The 21,781-nt window shown below is 38.8% G+C and overlaps 1 protein-coding gene across 1 annotated transcript; it reads left to right on the top strand.

Moving 5' to 3' along the window:
* Positions 1-536: 536 nt before the first annotated feature.
* On the top strand, positions 537-2,012 carry LOC145106287 (xyloglucan endotransglucosylase/hydrolase protein 31-like). The gene is made up of 3 exons (XM_079043299.1): positions 537-947; positions 1,060-1,277; positions 1,404-2,012. Exons 1-3 carry the CDS (start codon positions 654-656, stop codon positions 1,762-1,764), a joined length of 873 nt encoding a protein of 290 aa, XP_078899425.1. The 5' UTR covers positions 537-653; the 3' UTR covers positions 1,765-2,012.
* The last annotated feature ends 19,769 nt before the right edge of the window (positions 2,013-21,781 follow it).

The following is a 21,781-nucleotide window of genomic DNA, read 5'->3' as shown; positions in this document are numbered from 1 at the left end:
TATAGGTGTTTATCATGATAACTAAGAAGTTGAAGTGGAGCTCACTCCCGCTGCAAACTATAGAGAGGAGGCTACACTATTTGGTTTATGAGAGGTAACACACCTAAACAATTGGTTGGTTGATCAACATTCAACTTGGAGATTGTTTAGATATGGAGTTTAACCGTGTAAACCATGTAAATTTGGTGTGTTATTATTATTTTTTTATTTGTCGTTTTAAATGCTATCATAATGAGCGGTATAATATTACGTGAAACGGTAAAGCAAACCACGTAAACATTTTCTAAATGACCGACTAAATTTAGAAAGTCCTCACCAACCAAATTCTCTAGTTTATTCGATTTCAACCTGACTATGAATGATCATTCATACCCATATATCTGTCCTTCTAAAAGTGCATATAAAGACTTGGGCCCTGTGCAGTTGATTGTTCTATATTTGGGCAATTTAGTAGCCGTATATATCTTCACCCACTTGCAATTTAACATGAGTGGGCCCTAACTCATATTCGGTATTCCTATTTATAGCATCATATATGCCCATACTTCACACACCCTGCCTTAATTTCCTTTCCCTCCTACTCACTTCCATAGTACCACTTAAAGCCTAAATTACAATCCCACAAAGATCACCACATCTTTGTCACTCATACGATGCATTTCCTCCTCCCTCTTCTTTTCAGCTTTATTGCTTCTTCCTCAAGCAACGCCCAGCCTTCACCTGGTTTTTACCCAAGCTCCAAAATTACAACAGTACCCTTCAATCAAGCTTATAGAAACTTATGGGGCCCTCAACACCAGAGCTTCGACCAAAACACCATCGTCCTTTGGCTCGATAGGTCTACAGGAAGTGGCTTCAGGTCGCTCAGACCATACAAATCTGGCTACTTCGGGACAGCCATGAAGCTCCATCCTGGCTACACCGCAGGGGTCATTACTTCATTTTACGTAAGAATCTTGTCACACAAGCAATATATAAACCGCATGCATGCATGAGCTTGTCGCTTTGTGTTGTTTCTAGGGTTTAATGGTTGCTATTTATGCTTGAATTGTTTCGCAGCTTTCAAATGGCGAGGTTCATCCAGGGGACCACGATGAAGTTGACATCGAGTTTCTTGGTACAACACCAGGAAAACCATATACCCTGCAGACAAACGTGTACATTAGAGGGAGTGGCGACAGAAACATCATCGGAAGGGAAGAAAAGATTCACCTGTGGTTTGATCCGACCACCGCTTTCCATAACTACGCTATCTTATGGAGCCCCATTGAGATCATGTACGTTATTTTATTTTATTCGATCATCATTTTAACTTTCTGGGCCCTACTACCGGATCATAATTAAATGCAAATAAAATGGTTGTGAAAATATAAAGATAACGTAAACGAGTGGATTGAATGCAGATTTTTTGTGGATGATGTGCCGATTAGAAGGTACCCGAGGAAAAGCGATGCTACATTTCCTTTAAGGCCAATGTATGTATACGGGTCTATATGGGATGCATCTTCATGGGCGACTGAAAATGGTAGATATAAAGCTGATTATAGGTACCAGCCTTTTTATGGTCGATACAACAATTTCAAGGTAGGAGGTTGTGCTGATAACTCACCGGCGTCGTGTCGGCCACCGTCCGGTTCTCCGGCGAGGACGGGTGGGCTGAGCCGCCAGCAAGTGGTGGCGATGCTTTGGGTTCAAAGGAACTATAAGGTGTATGATTATTGTAGGGATCCTAAAAGAGACCACACGCAAACACCAGAGTGCTAAAATGGTGGTTTGAAAGAAAATTAATGGAGGCTTGAGATGTGTTCAAAGCTAATTAGCAAAATGGCAGTAAAGCGTCCAAGCCTACATTATTGAATTTGTTTTTTGTTTCTTTTTTTCTGTTTTTTTTTTTTTTTTTTTTTTTGTGTTGTGAATTGTCAATGAATTTCTAGGGAGTGGTTTGAGTATAATCGATGAAGATTGTCATATTTAATAAAGAAATCAAATAGGTAATCCTATTTTAAGATTAATTAGTCACTATCTTAATTTTGTCATTGGTTTATCACGAATCTTTATACCATATTTATTCTAACACTTATAACCTTCGTAATTAATTAATGTAGATCATAAAATAATTATTTTTATAATATGGTTTTATATCTATATTTTAATTTATAAATTATTTATCAAAAAAAAAAGATGTTGGTGGCTCAATTTAACCCAATAGATTTAATTTTAAATCATTATTAAACCCGTTCATTTGTACTATCAAAACTCAATTATTATTATTATTATTATTATTATTATTATTATATAATTCTTTTTATTTTTATTATTATCTTTATGTTAGCTCTAATGATGATGATGATGATTGATAATTGAAAATTATTGATTGATAAATCACTTATTGAATAATTGGCTATATCTTAGAGTTGTACTAAATAAACCGATGGATGAGACATGTGTGTCGGGAGTATCACCATATAAACGAGATGGCTTTAGAATCACTATATAGTTAGGGTGAGCAAACCCGAACCAAGAAACCAATCAAAATCAACGGAATCAATACTGAAGTAAAACCGACAGTTAGAGTTTAAAATTTTTAAAAACCGAAAAATCGGTTTCGGTTTCGGTTTTTATCCAGAAACCGACTCATCCAAACCGAGAAACCGACCTACACATGATACCGACAAACCGACCCATCAAAACCGACATTCACCTCATTATATATATATATATATATATATATATATATATATATATACACACACACACACACATTGGCGGAGCATTATTAGGGCCAGGGGGGCTGTGTCCCCTCCTGATTTTTTGGTTCTAAATAGCCCTTATAGTTTCATTTTATACATTTTATACCTAAAAATATAAAATTTTATAAATTTTATATCCAAACGGCTGCAACATGTAATAAAAAGTCTGTTTGTTTTTTAACCTCTGCAGACCGCTACAATAAGTTAAAGTAAGGTGTGGAGAGGTTTGAAGCGGTGGGTCAAGTGTTGCGTTACGCAGCACACACGCATCAGTTTTTAAGTCAGAAGTCTTCTAAAAACAAACAGCTGGGAAGGGTCAAGTGTTGTACGTGTGCTGCGCGGCGCAACAATAAGTGGTCGGAAGTGGTTTTTTAAGAAAAACAAACAGCACCTAAATGTTGCACACGGATGTCTTCATCCTAAATAAATGCATAGGTTTTGATGTTTCAATTTTCTATTCAAAGGTTTTAATTCGTTCTATTTGTTTAACTTTTTAGATTATGTTAAAGTTATACATATGAAAAATAACATGTTAAGGTTATGGAGAATGTAGGTCATACGAAATTACAGAGCAATTGCATAAAAATTTGCTCATATATTTTTTACTGTTGAAGTTTTGAGCATTTTTGAAAAATGGGTTAAAACTCATAACCCTTGAGTATGAACCCATGAAACCGAAAAACCGTCAAAACTGACTCCAGAACTCGAAAACCGACCCTATTTGGTTCTGAAAACCAGAAACAGGTTACTTTCGGTTTGGGTCTAAAACCGACCCTATCCGACCCATGTACAACCCTAATAGTTGTGAGGATTTGAAGCCATGCCAAGGGTACGATTATCCTTCCACATTACCAACACGTTCACATTAGGATGATGTTCAGCTTGGGCACACTGTGAAAAGAGGAGGAGGAGAAGAGAGATTTGTGTGTGATAGCCTAAGATAAATCGGTCAAATAAGATATCAAATTAAAAAAAATGATTTTTTTTTCTTTGCAGAAATAGGAAAACTCACTTCTCAAACGCCCAAGGGAGATGGCAATTGCTAATTGGCAACAATTTTAAAGGAACTTCATTCTGGACTCGTTAATTTCTGGTCCGAGTTGCTTGGTTGCAACTTGCAACTGCCGTATCAGCCCAACTTAGACCGTGGCCCAAATTAAGACCCAACGTATGGTATTGTAACATAAAATTTTTAATATATCCAAATATTCAATCGAGTAATAATATAATACAAATGAATTACCATTTACCAATAATTTGTTACCAGGCCCGGCCCAATGTGTGGGCAAGCTAGGCGACGGCCCGGGGCCCGTAACCAATTAGGGCCTCAATTTGTTGGTATTGTTAGATTTTATATATGTTTTGTATAAATTATAATACGTTGGTGGATGTTAATAGTAAGTGTCTATAAACTCGATTGATGAAGCGCATAGCCTCATCTATTTGCCGCCCGAGTTTGATACGTGCCTTTTTTTTCATTAAGTTAGCTTAGTTTTCTTTATTTGTGAATTTATTTTTGATAATACTCACAAATGTCAATTTAGTTATATTGGTTTTGTCCTTTGCTTTTTCAAAAAAGATGCGACGTGAGTTCAATTCTCAGCATTAACATTTTTTTTTCCAAAAATTATATTTCATTTGATTTGAATTCATTATTTACATAAATACAAGATAACAATAACTTTGTCCTTCTATATAATAGTAAATTTATAGGGTCTCTTTTTAATTTTTTATCCCGGGCCCCAATTATGTTTGGGACGGGCATGTTTGTTACCACAACAAATGCCCAATCAATGTTAATGACTTCACTAAATAACATGTTTTTTTTCAAGTTCAAGTACTCTAATTGTAAGAAAGATGTATACTTGTTACTAGTATTGTGTTGATTAAGTTGAATTTACATAAAATGTACACAATATTGCAAGTACATTCATTGTAAGATTCCGCAAGATTTAATTTTATATATTTTCAAGTTGGGAAATGAATATTTTTTGGATTTTAGCAAACGATTGGTTATTCTTTATTTAGATATAATCAAATAGTTTTATTGGACAATTTTGAATTACATGGTTCGTATATTCTGATTTTTTGAATTGGTTTACATCAAAATGAATTATTATATTTGATTTTGGATTGGTTTTGATTATTAAAATGGTAATAACCAGTGAGTGGTATCGGATCTTCATTCTCGTTTGAGTAAAGGGTGTCCATTTGTTATCAACATGAGATAATCGTTTTGATGACGCGCACCAAATGTTCGACAAAATCCATAAATTATAAATAACTTCATCAGTCCCAAGTTTTTATGTTTCTTTAATATTAAGATATAGGGCGTGTTTGGCACGGAGCTTTTGGAAGAGTTTGGGAGTTTCTAGCTTTTAGTTTTTGACAAAACTCTCTAGTTTAAACAAAAAATTTTGTTTGGTAGTACGATCATTTAGCTTTTAGTTTAAACAAAACACTTCAACACCCGGGTCGACCCAGCCGGTTCAACCGGTTGGATCGTGACCCGGGGTAGAAGGTGGGTCAATTGAGAACGGTTTTTTGTAAAAAAACGGACCGGATCGAACCGGCCGGGTTTCCCCTGAACCGCGGTTCGACCGCTTATGTTGAACCGGTTAAAACCGGGTTGACCCGTTTTAATATGGTTTCGATAGTTGGATACAAGTAGTGAACACCAAAACAATGAGTCGTTTGCGGTTTCTTCAATGTTTTTCAATATTTAAACTTTATGGACATCAAATTATTGGTTTTATATGTTTATGCATTATGTAGGAAAATAAATATATATAAAAATAGAAAAAGACCATAAACCGGGTTGACCCGGCGGTTCAACCGGTTGAGCCGGTTGACCTGTGAACCGGTCATCACACCGGGTCAACTAAAAACCCGGGTTTTAAAACATTGATTTTATGTATGTCAATGTGCTACTCCTTAAATAAATTTGTGCAACTCAAGAGCTCACCGAAAACCTTAAATCATCATGAATTTGTTATTGCTTCATCTAGATCGGAGTATAGAAGATCGATTGAACAAGGTATGGATTTTGGTCTCTACATTCTATAAATTAGTTTGCACAAGTCTTTTAATTTTTGCTTTCTTGATCAGACAACTAATTTTGGATGTTGTACATCACCTGCTTTATTAAATGCTTAAACCAAAATATATAATCTAATAGAATCAATAATTATTATTTTTTTCTTTGTACTATATTAGATTATGTATTGTATAATATAATAAACAAAAAAAATGAAATTACTTTGTTATTTCTTGTATTCAATCCCAACCAAGTGATCATGTATGTAATCGCACGAACATGATCAATGTGATATACAATCCTTTCATCACTCTTAATTAGCAACCATATGCTAAAGAATTTCATGATTTTATACAAGTTATTCTAAATTAGCAACCACATCCTAAAGAATATTGTCAAGTACTTCGTTAATCTGATATATGTGTTGTTTGTGTGTGATATATGTGTGTCTTGGATATGTGTATGTTCTGATGTGTGTGGTTTGTATGTATTTTCGTTATGAATAAGAAATAGAGACATGAATGGGATAAAAAAATATGAGACAGTTTTGACATGATCACAACGGTATGCTTATTGTAACATCCCAAAAATCAGAGTGAAATTTTCAATTTTTCAAAACCAACCCAAATACCATAATTGTTTACAAAACATTGTTTCCAAGAGTAATAATCAAATCATAGTATCCCAGAAAACCAAAATCATAAAACTATGAGGATGCGCACGATCACGCCTTTGATTTCCCACAATCGTCTGAAGTACATGAAACAATAAACTGAAACTGTAAGCTAAAGCTTAGTGAGTTCCCCCAAAATACCACCACACAAACATATAACAAAACAGATATTGGGTCTACAACCTCCTGGTTAGATTACCCCTGGCCCACAACCTTTCGGTTGGATTTCCTAATACATGTTGGGTCCACAACCTCTTGGTTGGTTAACCCCTAGCCCACAACCTTCCGGTTGGAATGCCCCGGTTTGTTGACCGACAACACAAAGCAATACAGTCTCAACCCCACCATACCATATCGACATATACATAACAAATAACAGATATCCATCAACAGATAATCATATAACCAACCAACAGACAAACAGACAGATCTATAGATCACTACAACATAACAACATCCCATATATCAGGACACAAATCTAACAAATCTCTACAACATAGCAACATCCTCTATGCCAGGATACATAATCTAATGGGTCGGCATTGGTGCCTTCGACCCACAAGTATAGTGATGAAAACTCACCTCTTAGTCTAACAGATACCTGAATTGGTCATTGCTCTGAATATCAACTTTGTCAGTCACATATACATCAAATAGTGAAAAATCTCAATTACAACTCAAAATATCCTTAGGTTAAACTTTGTCAAATCCTTATCAAAGTCAAAAAGTCAAAAAAAAATCAACCGAGTTAACTCAGCTGAGTACGCCCAGCATACCCAGCATGTACGCTTAACTTACTCAGTCCTTGACCAAAGACGGGCTGGTTGACCACGTACGCGCAGCGTACCCTAGGTACGCCCAGCGTACACAATTTCTTCATTTCCCTTCTATTAAGAGCTTAATTCCTTAAGCTCTTCCGTCCAAATTCCAGATCTAGTCCTCAAATGATGTCCTTAACCATAAAGTTTCCAACATTATGGTCTTGCATGGCTATTAAGTGCTCAATACCAAAAACCCTAACTTCTTAACTCATTAAGACATCCTAGTTCACACATGGAAGGAAACTAAGGTCCAAGATCACATTTTATGCTTCTAAACACTCCAAAACATCTGAAAGGACAGGTTATATGAATTAAAGTAACCCATACTCATAATACCAAGCTTATAGGACCAAAAAGAACACAAATCCATGGATAAACAAGATCTAATTAAAAATTCATGAAGATAAAAGCTTTTTACCTTCAGATGGTGTCAAATGATGATGTGATTCTGGATCCAAAGTGCTTCACTCTTCTAAGATGACTTCCTCTTCCTCTTCCACCTTCAAGAACACCAAAATGCACACTCAAGGAGGAGATTGTTTCACTCAAGAGATTAGGGTTTGCTAGGGTACGAAATGGGGCTGGAGGCTGATGAAAGAAATGTTAATGAGGCAATAAAGGTGTTTAAATAGGGTCCAAACACAAAAATTTAGGATTTGGGACTCTGCCACGTACGCCCATCATACGCAACGTACGCCAAACGTACTAATGAAGTCTCCAAAATTACAAAAATGCCATTAAGGACCAATTTGCAAACAAATCTCATAATAAGGGTCAAAAGTGTAATTACCTGGAAATCGAGATGTTATAATTCTCCCCCACTTAAATCTTCATCCTCGGAGTCTGTTACCGCAAATAACTCAGGGTAGTGTTCTCGCATCTCCGCCTCGGGCCATTCAGGCAATCCTTCCCAAAACCTGATCCGAACTAAAAAGTCGACTCATACAGGCGATTTCCTTCCCATACTATATTCAACCCGATCTTAGTGAAACTTACGTACCCCGGCCAATAATGAATCCTTGACCCACTAACTTTTACAACTGAAGAATAACCATCATAATTCTGCCCAAAATCCGGAAATCCAAAACCTTGACTGAATCTCAAGCAGGAAAAACTATCTCAGGACACAATCACTATGACTTCACTTTACAATCTGAACCATACGGAACCCTTCCGACCCTGAATTATCTTGCTGATACCACTAGGAAATAAAGCCCCTAACTATTCACTGATGTTAAACTCTCCATTCAAAAACAAGGTGACTCCCAACACGAGTCTTGGCTAAATAACCGTTGTATAGAAACACGTATAATGCCACCATATTCCACAACTCCCTAACTATAAGACCTAGCTTCTAGTGAGAATCACACGGCCGGGGACTCTCAAAACTACAACCACCAAAACAACTCCATCAATATGCTCCCTAGGACCGAGAACCCATCAGTTCTAAACTTCAGAAACCATACTCCAGGAATGGTATTCATCCATCCGTTAAACTTACCCCTTGTTTTTGCTAAGAACACCACCAAAACATGTAGAAAGAATACTCAAAACACACTGATCGCGAATTTCAACCAATCCCACATCCAGAAGTTGTACTAAAAACCTTAAATATACCCTTGACTCCCTGACACGTCATTACCAACCCACTGCTACTACGAGCAAAGATGGTCAATCAAAGAATTCTCATGTTGTATCCAAATCCCTTATCAGCTCAAGTGTACCCCCACCTGAAAAATCACTCGAGACATTCACAATGAACTTCATGACTTGCAGTTCCATAACCGATACCCATTATTGGTCTCCAAACTCCTAATAAACAGCTCACAAACAAATGGGATTTATAATGAAAACACTCTTCAAGAGACTTTTGATGCACGACTGTTACTCCCAACAACCCTTAACTGCCCACATGTTCCAAACCAGCTGGTTAGTGAGTCTCCCGACTCCCACTATGCACTAACGCCCAAACATGCCAAGAAAACCAACGATCCGAGACCTAAGCGCCTCAAACAATTGACTACCGGGTCTCTCCCATATGAATCATTTGTTGGATTAGTGTCTAAGCCCGTAACTATATTTGGTAAGTACTTGACCCGGTTGTGCATGGTCCTTTTGGGTTGCCTTCACCATAGCAACTTGACAGGGTGATTTATGAAGAGAGAAGAGATATTATTATATTAATATATTATGAGAATAATATATTAAAGGAATAATAATATTATTTAATTAATGTTAGTCATAAATTAATTAGGAATTAATTTGGTGACTAAAAGAGGTTAATTGAATAAAGGGGCTTAAACTGTCAAATGTGTGATAGTTGTGTTTTTGGGCTATGAATCCTTATGGATATTAGGGTGGCCGAATTTTAGGGTTAGGATATCTTAAATTCGTCCAAGCCTCGTATCTAGAAGGATCTTTGGGTTGCTTAGGGCCTAAGTTATTCAATTAGGGTTAAGGATGTAACCCTAGTAGCTCATAGTATAAATAGACCCCATGGGTGAGGGAAATCGGCCACTCTTGTTAGATTGAAACCCTAGATCCAATTTTCTCACCTCTCCCCTCTCTCCAAATCATCCTCTTGCTAGTTGGTGTTTGTAAGCCATTAGAGGAGTGACAATTGTGACTCTAAGCTCCAAGAACAAGAAGATTCAAGCAATCAACTTAAGGTATTCTTCTAGATCTGATTTCATGTATTATGATTCCATTGTTATCTCTAGATCTAGCATTGTAAGCCTTGGAAACATTGCATGTTCAATTAGAGAAACCTAGATCCAAGCATTAGGGTTTGCATGTGCACATAGGAAAGTTCTTATGGCTCAAACCCATCAGTGGTATCAGAGCCAGGTTGATTTCTATTGAATTGATGCTTTGATTGATTGCTTTTTACATAAAAAAATCGTTTTGTTATGCCCCTGACTGATGAAATCGGCGAGTCCCATTGTGGACTCGGCGAGCAGGGTGAACTCGGCGAGTCCATAATGGGACTCGGCGAGTCCGAGCGTCAGTTAGAGTAGATTTCGGGATTTCTTGCTGTTTTGCTTGAGGATACTTGCCTTAATTGTCTTAGGTCATTAAAATCTGAATTTTATCATATATTTGAGTATATCTTTGACCAAACAAAAGATAATTACCATTTGATTGAATAATAATTTCCTTATGTGATAATAATTGATTATTTGAATTAAATTGGTAAATTGTCTTGCAAGTAATATTGACTAGGTCAAATTTAGATAATCATTAAATTAATTAGTTGATTTATATTATTTGCTATTTGATCCTTTATGTTTTGAAAAGTTCAAAACTTGTCCTCAAGTTTTGAAATTTAAGTTTTGTGATTAAAAGTTTAATTTGAATAATTTAAATTTCAAACCCTAGAATTTTATAAGTTTTAAAATTCAACCGTATACTTATAATATTATAAGATTAATATATATATATATATATATATATATATATATATATATATATATATATATATATATATATATATATGTATAACTTAAATGCTAGTCTTACCGTTAGTAGGCCTCATTCACGAAGCCAATCTATAAGGGGGTATAAGGTTATGGCCTATAAAATGGTCGTTTAATGGGTGTCCATTCTCACCCACCGCTTCCTTGATTGGTGGAGGGTCGTTAGCCGAACGGGTAGGATCAGGCAAACTTTTCCTCATTAAAAGTATAATGAATCTATATAAAGTAACTAAACGTTGTTACAAAATTCTCAATCTTAGTTACTTTAGGCAAAAGTGATTTGATGCAATTCCATGAAATTACACTTTGTACCCTTGCTAAGACGTTGATGGAGCGTGTGTGGTTAACCGGCACATTAATTGGGTTCTAAGCAAAGGTGGCAAAGGGTGACTAATTGTTTGTTATAGTTTGATGGAGCGTGTGTGGTTAACCAGCACATTGAATAGGTAACTGTTACAATGAGGGCACCATGTACATTTGCATGGTTATTCACACCCACTTTGTGATCCTCGGCATCCCAGTCACAAACGAGAGGGGCATATCGAGATTTAAACATGCCATTGAAAAGTTCAATGTATCTCAAAAGATCTAGGAGTTTTCAATACATTTAAAACCTAATTTCTTTTTCGTTTTTCATGGTGGAGAATTAGTGAATCGACATTCACTTGCCTTCAAATTATTTACTTATTAGATTACGGCATCCCTCTTTTGATTTGTAAATAATGTTGTTGGTTCCTAGCCCTAATTTTTCATTTGGGTGATAAATTTGGGAAATTCATTTCTAATCAACTTTGTTCTTTTTCATTTCAGATGTCGAACGCAAACAACAACGCTTCTGGGTCAAACTCCTCTGGTTCATTCTCACTCATGAACTTGTGTGGGAAAGTGATCTTCGATGGGACCAATTTCAGTAATTGGATCCGCAACATTTGCATGGTCACTCGCTACGAGGACAAAGAATATGTCCTTGACGAGAAGCTTATGGAGATTGATATCGAAACTGCTACTACCGATGAGATCGTGGCCTACGAGGCCCACGAGCATGATGCCACAAAAGTCCATTGCATCATGCTCGCGACTATGACTGCTGAACTTCAAAAGTACTATGAGGACAAATACCCCTATGAGATGCATCAGGATCTGCTGGAACGCTACCACCAAAGCGCCAGGCGAGAGAGGTATGAGATCATCACTTCGATGATCACTACCAAAATGGGAAATGGAGAGTCTCTTACTGCCCATCTGCAAAAGATGCAGAGATATGTTGATCGCCTGCTAAAGTTGAATGTGAACTTCGATGAAGAGCTGGAAATTGATATTATCCTTCACTCATTGCCTTCCTGCTATAGCCAGTTCCGCATGACCTATAACATGAATAAGGAAGAGGTCTCCTTGAGCAAGCTTCAGGGCTTGTTGAGGACTGTTGAGAGCAACCTCAAGGATAAATCTGTTGCATCACCTCCCACCCCAGCTGCTGCCCCTGTCTTGGCAATAGGGCAAGGGAAGGGTAAGAAGAGGAAGGCCTCCTCAAGGGGTCACCACAAGGGAAAGTCCCAAGATGACACCTCTTCTAGTGGAACCAAAGTTGGTTCTGCTAAACCTAACTCAAACCCCAAAGAGGCAGAGTGCCACTACTGCCACAAGATAGGGCATTGGAAAAGAAGTTGCCCAGAATATCTGCAAGCCATCAAGGATGGAAAGATCAAGCCATCTTTCGCAGGTATTTACACGATTAAATCTAATACTTTATCACATGCTACTTCTTGGGTTCTTGATACAGGATGTGGTTTTCACATATGTTCCGATTTGCAGGGACTAAAAAGAAATAGGGATGTGGAACGTGGAAGGATGAATCTGATCATGGGAAATAGAAGATCGTTGCCTGTGACCAAGATTGGAGTTTATTCCTTAGTTCTTAGTAATGATTTAGATTTAAATTTGAATAATTGTTGCTATTCGCCAAATATGGCTAGAAACATCATTTCATTTCATGGTTTATATAAACAAGGCTTTAGATATTCATTTGATAATGAAAAGGGTTCTATTTATGCTTATTTTAATAATGTTTTACATTTTGAAGCATTGCCTTGTAATGGAATATATGAAACTGTGATGGTTGTAGACAACTTAGGAAATGATGTGTTGTGTGTGGATTCTTCCAATAGTATGGATAAATCATGCTTGTGGCATTGTCGTCTTGGACATGTCAACAAGAAATGCATAACCCAACTCCAAAAGGATGGAGTGTTGGAGTCATTCGACCTTAAGGACGATGACGTGTGTGAGTCTTGTTTACTTGGAAAGATGACCAAGTCACCCTTCACTGGCACTTGTGCGAGGGGTGAGGGTTTATTGGATCTCATACATACAGATGTATGTGGACCCTTTAGATCCACCACAAGGGACGCGAACCGCTTTTATGTGACTTTCACAGATGATTATAGCAGATATGGGTATATCTACTTAATCAAGCACAAGTCAGAAACCTTTGAAAAGTTTAAAGAGTTTAAACAAGAAGTGGAGAATCAGTTGGGAAGGAAAATCAAGATGCTTCGATCTGATCGAGGTGGAGAGTACCTAAGTCTTGAATTCCACGACTACCTCAAGGAATGTGGAATAGTTTCACAATTGACGCCACATAGGACACCACAATTGAATGGTGTAGCTGAGAGGCGTAATCGAACCTTGCTAGACATGGTTCGTTCCATGATGAGTCGCGCTTCGCTACCTTTCTCATTCTGGGGGTATGCATTAAAGACTGCCGCCCATATCCTTAACTTAGTACCTACGAAGAAGGTTACCAAAACACCTCACGAGATGTGGACAGAGAAAGCTCCCTCGTTAGCACATATCAAGGTTTGGGGTTGCGAGGTTTTCATAAGACGAGAAACTCACGACAAGCTCGAACCTCGTAGTGAGCGATGTATTTTCATCGGCTACCCACAGAAATCTTTTGGATATCTCTTCTACAGACCGAGTGACAATGTTGTCTTCGTTGCAAGGAGAGGGGTTTTCCTAGAGCGAGAACTCATAAGCCAAGGAGACAGTGGGAGGCAGATCGATCTTGAAGAGCTTCAAGAGTCGAGCGATGAAGGAACCTCTAACACTGGCGCTCAACCCGAGGAGGAAACTCCGGTTGAACCGATTGACGGATCCTTACCTCTTAGACGTTCCGAAAGAGTTAGTGTTCCACCCCAGTTTTATGGTTTTCATATTACTATGGAAGGGGATACGTTCATTAGTGATAGTACACTAGTGAATATGGACGAACCTAACAGCTATAAGGAAGCCATGGCAGGCCCAGAGTCTGCGAAGTGGAAAGAGGCTATGGATAGCGAGATCTAATCCATGTATGACAACCAAGTTTGGAATTTGGTTGACAATGTACCAGGTCGTAAGACGGTCGGGTGCAAGTGGATCTTCAAGAAGAAGACTGACGTGGATGGAAACGTGCACACTTATAAGGCGCGATTGGTTACGAAGGGTTTCACTCAAACTCCTGGAGTTGACTACAACGAAACCTTCTCACCAGTTGCGAAGATAAAGTCTATCAGGGTGATGCTGGCCATTGCTGCATTTCATGACTATGAAATATGGCAGATGGATGTCAAAACTGCTTTCCTTAATGGGAAGTTGGCTGAGGATGTTTACATGGCTCAGCCAGAGGGTTTTGTCAATACGAAGCATACCAATAGAGTGTGTAATCTTGAGAAGTCCATTTATGGGCTTAAGCAAGCGTCTCGCAGATGGAATCTTTGTTTTGACGAGAAGGTCAAAGAGTTTGGTTTTCTACGAAGTGAGGATGAATCGTGTGTATATGTCAAAGCCAGTGGGAGTGTAGTAAGCTTCCTTGTATTGTATGTCGATGACATACTACTCATAGGAAACGACATCCCGACACTGCAGGAGGTTAAGTCCTGGCTCGGGAAGTTCTTCGCTATGAAGGACCTCGGAGAGGCTTCCTATATTTTGGGAATAAGGATAGTGAGAGACAGAAGTAAGAGACTAATAGGACTTAGTCAGAATACTTACTTGGACAAGGTACTAAAACGTTTTAGTATAGAGAATTCAAAGAAAAGGGAGTTACCAATCCAGAGTAATGCCAAGTTGAGTAAGACTCAGAGTCCGAGTACTGAAATCGAGATAGCAGAGATGAGTCGAGTACCTTACGCTTCCGCAGTCGGCTCGATCATGTACGCTATGACTTGTACTCGCCCTGATGTGGCCTTCGCTTTGAGCATGGTCAGTAGATATCAAGGGAACCCTGACAGAGCGCATTGGATAGTAGTAAAGAATATTCTTAAGTACCTTTGGAGGACCAAGGAATGGTTTCTAGTCCTCGGTGGGAGTGATGACTTAAAGGTGCGAGGGTACAGTGACGCCAGTTTTCAGACCGACAGGGACAACTATCGTTCGCAGTCGGGCTGGGTCTTTACCCTCAATGGAGGAGCAGTAACTTGGAAGAGTTCCAAGCAGGAAACTGTAGCTGATTAAATGTGCGAATCAGAGTACATTGCAGCGAGCGAAGCATCAAAGGAGGCAATATGGTTGAAGAACTTCATTGGAGACCTTGGAGTTGTGCCAGCCATAAAGGAGCCCATGGAGATTTTCCGTGATAATGAAGGAGCGGTTGCCTTGACTAAGGAACCAAGAGATCATGGTGGATCTCAACATATCGACTGAAAATATCACTTTATTCGACATCGGGTGGAAGAAGGACTCCTTGTAGTGAAGATGGTATCGTCAGAGGATAACCCAGTAGATCCGCTTATGAAGGGACTGATCAGGGTTAAGCATTTGCAGCACGCTAGGAGCATTGGGCTGAAGGACGATATTTGTTTAGATTAGATAGTTTGGAAACGTGTAATAGATAAGTTGTTATTAACATTCGATGATTAAATAAAAGAGTATTATTTATTAGTAAAGTTACTGTCTTATGTTAATCATTTACCCATTGTTTCATTTTGCATGTTTTGACTTCCTGAATAATTGAATTATTTGATAATAATCGAATTATTCGAAAGGTCCACAGTCGTTCATATGTTGGAAGTAGATATGAATGAAGACTGTCATGAATTGGTGTGTAGATTGTCTAAAGTGTATTAGAAATAGCAAAGGTTTTCTACAACGTTCATGAGTGCTTATGAACTTGATTTGAGCATTGGAATAAACCCACACTTGCTGGAATCACTTCATGGAATTTATCACGAGTGATTGCAAGATGGTAATATCATATAGTCTTAAAACCTAGATATATGGTTTATTGTTTGCTAATTAGTTGTGCATTGATAATGCGTAAACGCATCAGTAACATGATGTTATAAAACGCATTGTTGTGTATGATTTAATTAATGGATAATAAATGAATATAAGTCGAAGTTTATCTGTTCCTTTTATCCTAAGAGGGTAAAAGCGATATCAGGGCCCCTCGATGATTTGATTTGACTTATGTGACGGGCCCGGTCAGGAATGAATTGATGTGTTCAATTAAGTTCTATGTTAAATGAATCTGAGATCGAGAAACCAATTGCAGGACAATAAGTATGACCATGTTCCATGTGATTGTCCGCACGATATCTAGAACAGAGGATTATACGATCCCTTATTTGAAGGACAGGTTACTGATAAGATCAGAGTTTGACAGCGTCTTTGAGAGCTACGATTGCTAATCGGATTAGGTTTGCATTTATAGTTACTAGACTTATCCAAGTGGGAGACTGTTGGATTAGTGTCTAAGCCCGTAACTATATTTGGTAAGTACTTGACCCGGTTGTGCATGGTCCTTTTGGGTTGCCTTCACCATAGCAACTTGACAGGGTGATTTATGAAGAGAGAAGAGATATTATTATATTAATATATTATGAGAATAATATATTAAAGGAATAATAATATTATTTAATTAATGTTAGTCATAAATTAATTAGGAATTAATTTGGTGACTAAAAGAGGTTAATTGAATAAAGGGGCTTAAACTGTCAAATGTGTGATAGTTGTGTTTTTAGGCTATGAATCCTTATGGATATTAGGGTGGCCGAATTTTAGGGTTAGGATATCTTAAATTCGTCCAAGCCTCATATCTAGAAGGATCTTTGGGTTGCTTAGGGCCTAAGTTATTCAATTAGGGTTAAGGATGTAACCCTAGTAGCTCATAGTATAAATAGACCCCATGGGTGAGGGAAATCGGCCACTCTTGTTAGATTGAAACCCTAGAGCCGATTTTCTCACCCCTCCCCTCTCTCCAAATCATCCTCTTGCTAGTTGGTGTTTGCAAGCCATTAGAGGAGTGACAATTGTGACTCTAAGCTCCAAGAACAAGAAGATTCAAGCAAGCAATTTAAGGTATTCTTCTAGATCTGATTTCATGTATTATGATTCAATTGTTATCTCTAGATCTAGCATTGTAAGCCTTGGAAACATTGCATGTTCAATTAGAGAAACCTAGATCCAAGCATTAGGGTTTGCATGTGCACATAGGAAAGTTCTTATGGCTCAAACCCATCATCATTCTGCCTGTAACACCGTAAATTTTCAAATAAAATTTTCATTTAAAATCGCATAATTCTCATAACACATTTCGTAAAAATCTTATTTATTTCAATTAGAAATCGCAACTCCAAAATTGTTTGATTCAAATCCAGGATCATCAAAACATAACTCTGTCACTGGTATGTACAATCAAGCCGGCGCCTTCCCGCGATCCTGATAAGAACCTGAACACATAACACATAACACGGTAAGCACGAAGCTTAGTGATTCCCCAAAATACCACATACAACACTTTAGCCACTCGAGGCTATAACTCTGTAAGACCCTCCGGTCTATGTGTCTCAGTGGGACCCTCCAGTCCCACAACTCTGATGGACCCTCCGGTCCTAACTCTGTGGACCCTCCGGTCCTAACTCTGTAAGCTCTGAGTAATACACAACATAAATCACAAAGTAATAATGCAGGATATCACAATACACAAATAAGCACATAAGACATCTTAGACACACAAAAATACCACTCATGGTAAAGTATAGTGAGAAGACTCACCTCGAGGCACACAAGCAATTATCCTTCTACTCGAATCTCGAACTAGCCACCACCTAACACATAGGGTAAATATTCTCTAATTAATACTCGATTCTCGACTCTAAGTAAACCAAAGGTTACTCTTTCTCTCTCTAACTACGGAAGTGGGTAAAAGACCATTTTACCCCTCCATGGTCTCCCTTACTCATGTATGACCAAACCCTAAAGTCAACAAAAGTCAAACTCGAGTCAACAGTCCATGTTTGACCCGACTCGTCAAGTGCACTCATGCAACTCGTCGAGTCCCCCTTGTTTTCCTCAGAAGTCTCATGAAAGTACATCTTAGCTCGTCGAGTTGACCCCCAACTCACCGAGTTATCGCATGATCAAGCTCATCGGGACAAACCCTAACCGACTCTCCGAGTCAGGTCATGGACTCGGCGAGTCCCTTCGATCAGATTCCTCATTCAGACGATTTAAGGCAGATCTACCACTCCAAACTCTAGATCTACCATCCTAAGGGTCGATTGTCACGTAAAGTTGTACGCTTTACGTTCAAATATAGCATATAAGGCTCATAATGCCAATATAACTCTAACAAAGATGATTAACCACAATAACTCTTACATAGATAAATAAAGTTACAATCTTTGGACTCTCTGGACCTCCCAAAGTCCAGATCTAAAGTCTAGGCCTTCTAATAGACTCCATGCACTTATTTTCCCCACAATAGTTATAAAAAGCCCTAACTTCCAAAATCATGAGATCCAGCTAATAAGATGAGAAAGGTTTAGGCTTTATACCTTCTACAGAAGCTCCATGTGAAGAAATGCTAGATCCCACAACCTCTTCTCGATCCTTGCTTGTTGCTCACTCCTTTCCTTCCAAAAGATTCACCAAAACACTTGATATTAGCTCAAGATCTCTCTCTTATCTTTAATGGCCGCTAAGGGTTTCACACAGGAGAGTTGGGCGGCTGGTGAGGCGCATTTGAGGTTATAAGTCCCCTTAAATAGGCCCCAACCCCAGGAATTTAGGGTTTCCTCGCACAACACCAACTCGGCGAGTCAGCACACTGACTCGTCGAGTCAGTTCATTAAACCCACACGAATAACTCGACTCTACTCGACGAGTTGGACTCACAACTCGTCGAGTCGCTCCATAAATCTTAGAATTTACTCTTACAATGATATATCTAAAAATCCGGATGTTACACCGCCATTGGTTCACGATACATCGTGACACCGTCCAACCATCGAGATGAGAAGCTCTCAGTTCCCCACCGCATTTCCACAACTGATATGGGCCATACCCATGGTTTTGCCAACCGTCCACTATAATACCTAAATCGAAGATTAATATGAGTCAGATCCTTGTCCGAGATAACCCAAATCCTTAATCTCTGAATCCCTGCTTATGATCAAAAATCAATAATTCTCTTGTCCTCATATACGAATTCCAAGTGGTTCTCCCCTGCTTGGAATCAACCCCTCCTTAACGACTTCAAAACTTTTATTATACATATACAATCCATAGCGTCCAGACCCTAAGCTTCCATCTTGATCACTATCCATATCAATAAACATCCCAAACATGAAGCCTTCTCCAGGAAATTTTCCAGATAAACTAATCGAACCGATCCTACAATTTGCTCCAAAGGTTTGAATCAAAATTTTGAATACCATCATAAACGAGGTCAAACTGACTCCTTTCCAACCCTACCAGCACGACCCTGCTGAAAAGGGATTCCACGCAGATCCGAAGTTCTTCTAGGAAATTGATCAATGTTACTTTGACACCTTATTCATTTCAAGAATGCCCATTGCTCTACACTTGAAGAAGATTGGTCTACATATAGCACCGTCAACTGATATTACTTGATAATTTCTCGAAGAATCTCATCCACTAAACCCATGCTCGTGCAAAAGTACATCCATTACACCCTGAAGTAGATTTCTAACTCAACAATACCTCTACCCCCTATTAATCATAGCGATCAATTCGACGAGCCACCCCACCTTCAATTGTTATTCGACCCGAGCAATATATACTCCTCTTAAACCTATTTTGTTGTCCTAAAAGGGGCAGCCGACTACAACGAGATCTTGCCTAGAAGCTTCCGACGCAAGGACTGCGTGTACAACCCAAGCAGAAAACTAACAACAGCTTTACCTTGCACTCACTTTGGATCAAACTCTTAGTCCTCTCCAGCATAAAAGATCTCAATAGTATCGGACACCAGGAATCCAACGAACTTACAGTGCAACTTCTTTCGGCCCATCTCAAGGAAATAATCAAAATCAATATGTTTGATGATCCTTTAAGTAGAACACTCAGTCCTCCCCCACTTAGGGCTTGCTCCCTTATTGTTTTTTGTCTGCCACGTCAAAGCCCAAAACCGGTTCATCCAGATACTCTGTAAACACAGCTCTCGGTATGCAAAATGGCATATGACAATTTTTGAACAATAACCATCAATCAGAACGAAATCATGCACATTAGATGGAGACGCCAGAAGCTTTCCAAACAATACAACTATGAACCCTTCGTGAACGAACCTCTTACTTTAAGATTTACGGAGCACCCCGAAAGTCGCATCACTGATCCTTTAAAACCCACCAATGCTAATATAACAACCCTAGTACGCTAACTATATGAATGTCTATCTAATTGGCATTGCACTAAGCAGGTACATCTGTTGAAGATAAAACTGAGGGTCATAATTCATACATGTGATTTCTTGCGATTCAAACTTGACCTTCCGTAGGGCGATGGGTGTTTGGGCTTGCACCTCCTCCGCAACCCATGCAGGACAGTCGGGTTTGAGATGACCCAGCTGGGGACAATGGAAAAACATCCGATCCTTCTTGCAGTCGCAAATGACATGCCCTTTTTCTCCACACTTGTAGCATTTGAACTTGTGACAAGCAAACCCGTGGATCCCGCCACACTTCCGACAAATATCGAAGCCGCTTTGACTTCCAGCATCCAAGTTAGCAGCCTCAAACTCTTCGTACATCGCTAAATGAGCCCTCTTTCTCCTTCCGGGTCGCATGCCCACATCAAGATCTTCCCCAGTAGACACCTCAACAATCCCTCTCACAGTCTGCAAGGCTGTAGTTTGCTCCTCGAACTTGGCAATTAACCTGCCATTGATTCGACCCACAATGCCAGGAAACTTTTCTTGTAATATCTATGAAGCCTTAGTATCAATTATCTCTCGTATCTTATCATTAGTCAACCCCAGCCTATCCTGGCCACCAGGTCCAGATCCTGAGCCAAATCCTATCGCGAACACCATACTGAAAATGAACCAAAATATGTCAAAAGGCCACAATTCATACCATTTCAACCATTACATGCCATTTCAACCATTATTGAGAGACTAAACCATCGGGATTGGTGACTTCCTTGCTACGCGTACGGGTCATGTGCTTTCAGTAGTACGGGCCCATACTACCTTCCACATCTACCCGTATTTGTATCAATGGATCTCTACAAACTACACAAAAACAATCCCAACAACTAGGATACGTATACATCTTACCCTCACTCTCTCGAGAGCGGCTAAACATTCTTTAGCCGACATGCTACACACACTCACCCATAATGATGCTCCCAGCACCTGCTAAATAGCACACCATGAGCACTAAACACTCTATAGGCTATCTTAGGAGCCTCACCTCTCCCTATGATCAACTGCAGAAAGACCCTCATTGGTGTTAGTTAACTATTTCATGAATACAATCACATGCAACAAAACTTAAATAATCTTAGATTAAAAGATTCAACCCTATAACGGTTGGACTCAGACAAGATCTGTGCATTTGGACCACATCCTTCAGTCTAAGAGTATTTAACCCATGCAACATGTGAGTTAACATATTCAAATAGTAGTTAATTTACACCCGAAAGAGTCCTACAAGCAACAAGAAAGCAGCATTCAAGCAGAAAAACTCTATAGGAATACGACATCATAATTCAGCCAATTCTATCATGCAATTCTTGAA

Source organism: Lactuca virosa, chromosome 1 (assembly GCF_052849685.1).
Source record: "Lactuca virosa cultivar CGN04683 chromosome 1, Lactuca_virosa_CGN04683_v6, whole genome shotgun sequence".
Lineage (NCBI taxonomy): Eukaryota > Viridiplantae > Streptophyta > Magnoliopsida > Asterales > Asteraceae > Lactuca > Lactuca virosa.
Note: the sequence above shows the minus strand (reverse complement) of the source record. Positions and strands in the feature narration are given on the sequence as shown.

Excerpts from the sequence above, each read along its gene's own strand:
- LOC145106287 (XM_079043299.1), top strand. The coding sequence starts at position 654 with ATGCATTTCCTCCTCCCTCTTCTTTTCAGCTTTATTGCTTCTTCCTCA. Across the intron at positions 948-1,059 it reads GGGTCATTACTTCATTTTAC|CTTTCAAATGGCGAGGTTCA; the intron begins GTAAGAATCTTG and ends ATTGTTTCGCAG. Across the intron at positions 1,278-1,403 it reads TGGAGCCCCATTGAGATCAT|ATTTTTTGTGGATGATGTGC; the intron begins GTACGTTATTTT and ends GATTGAATGCAG.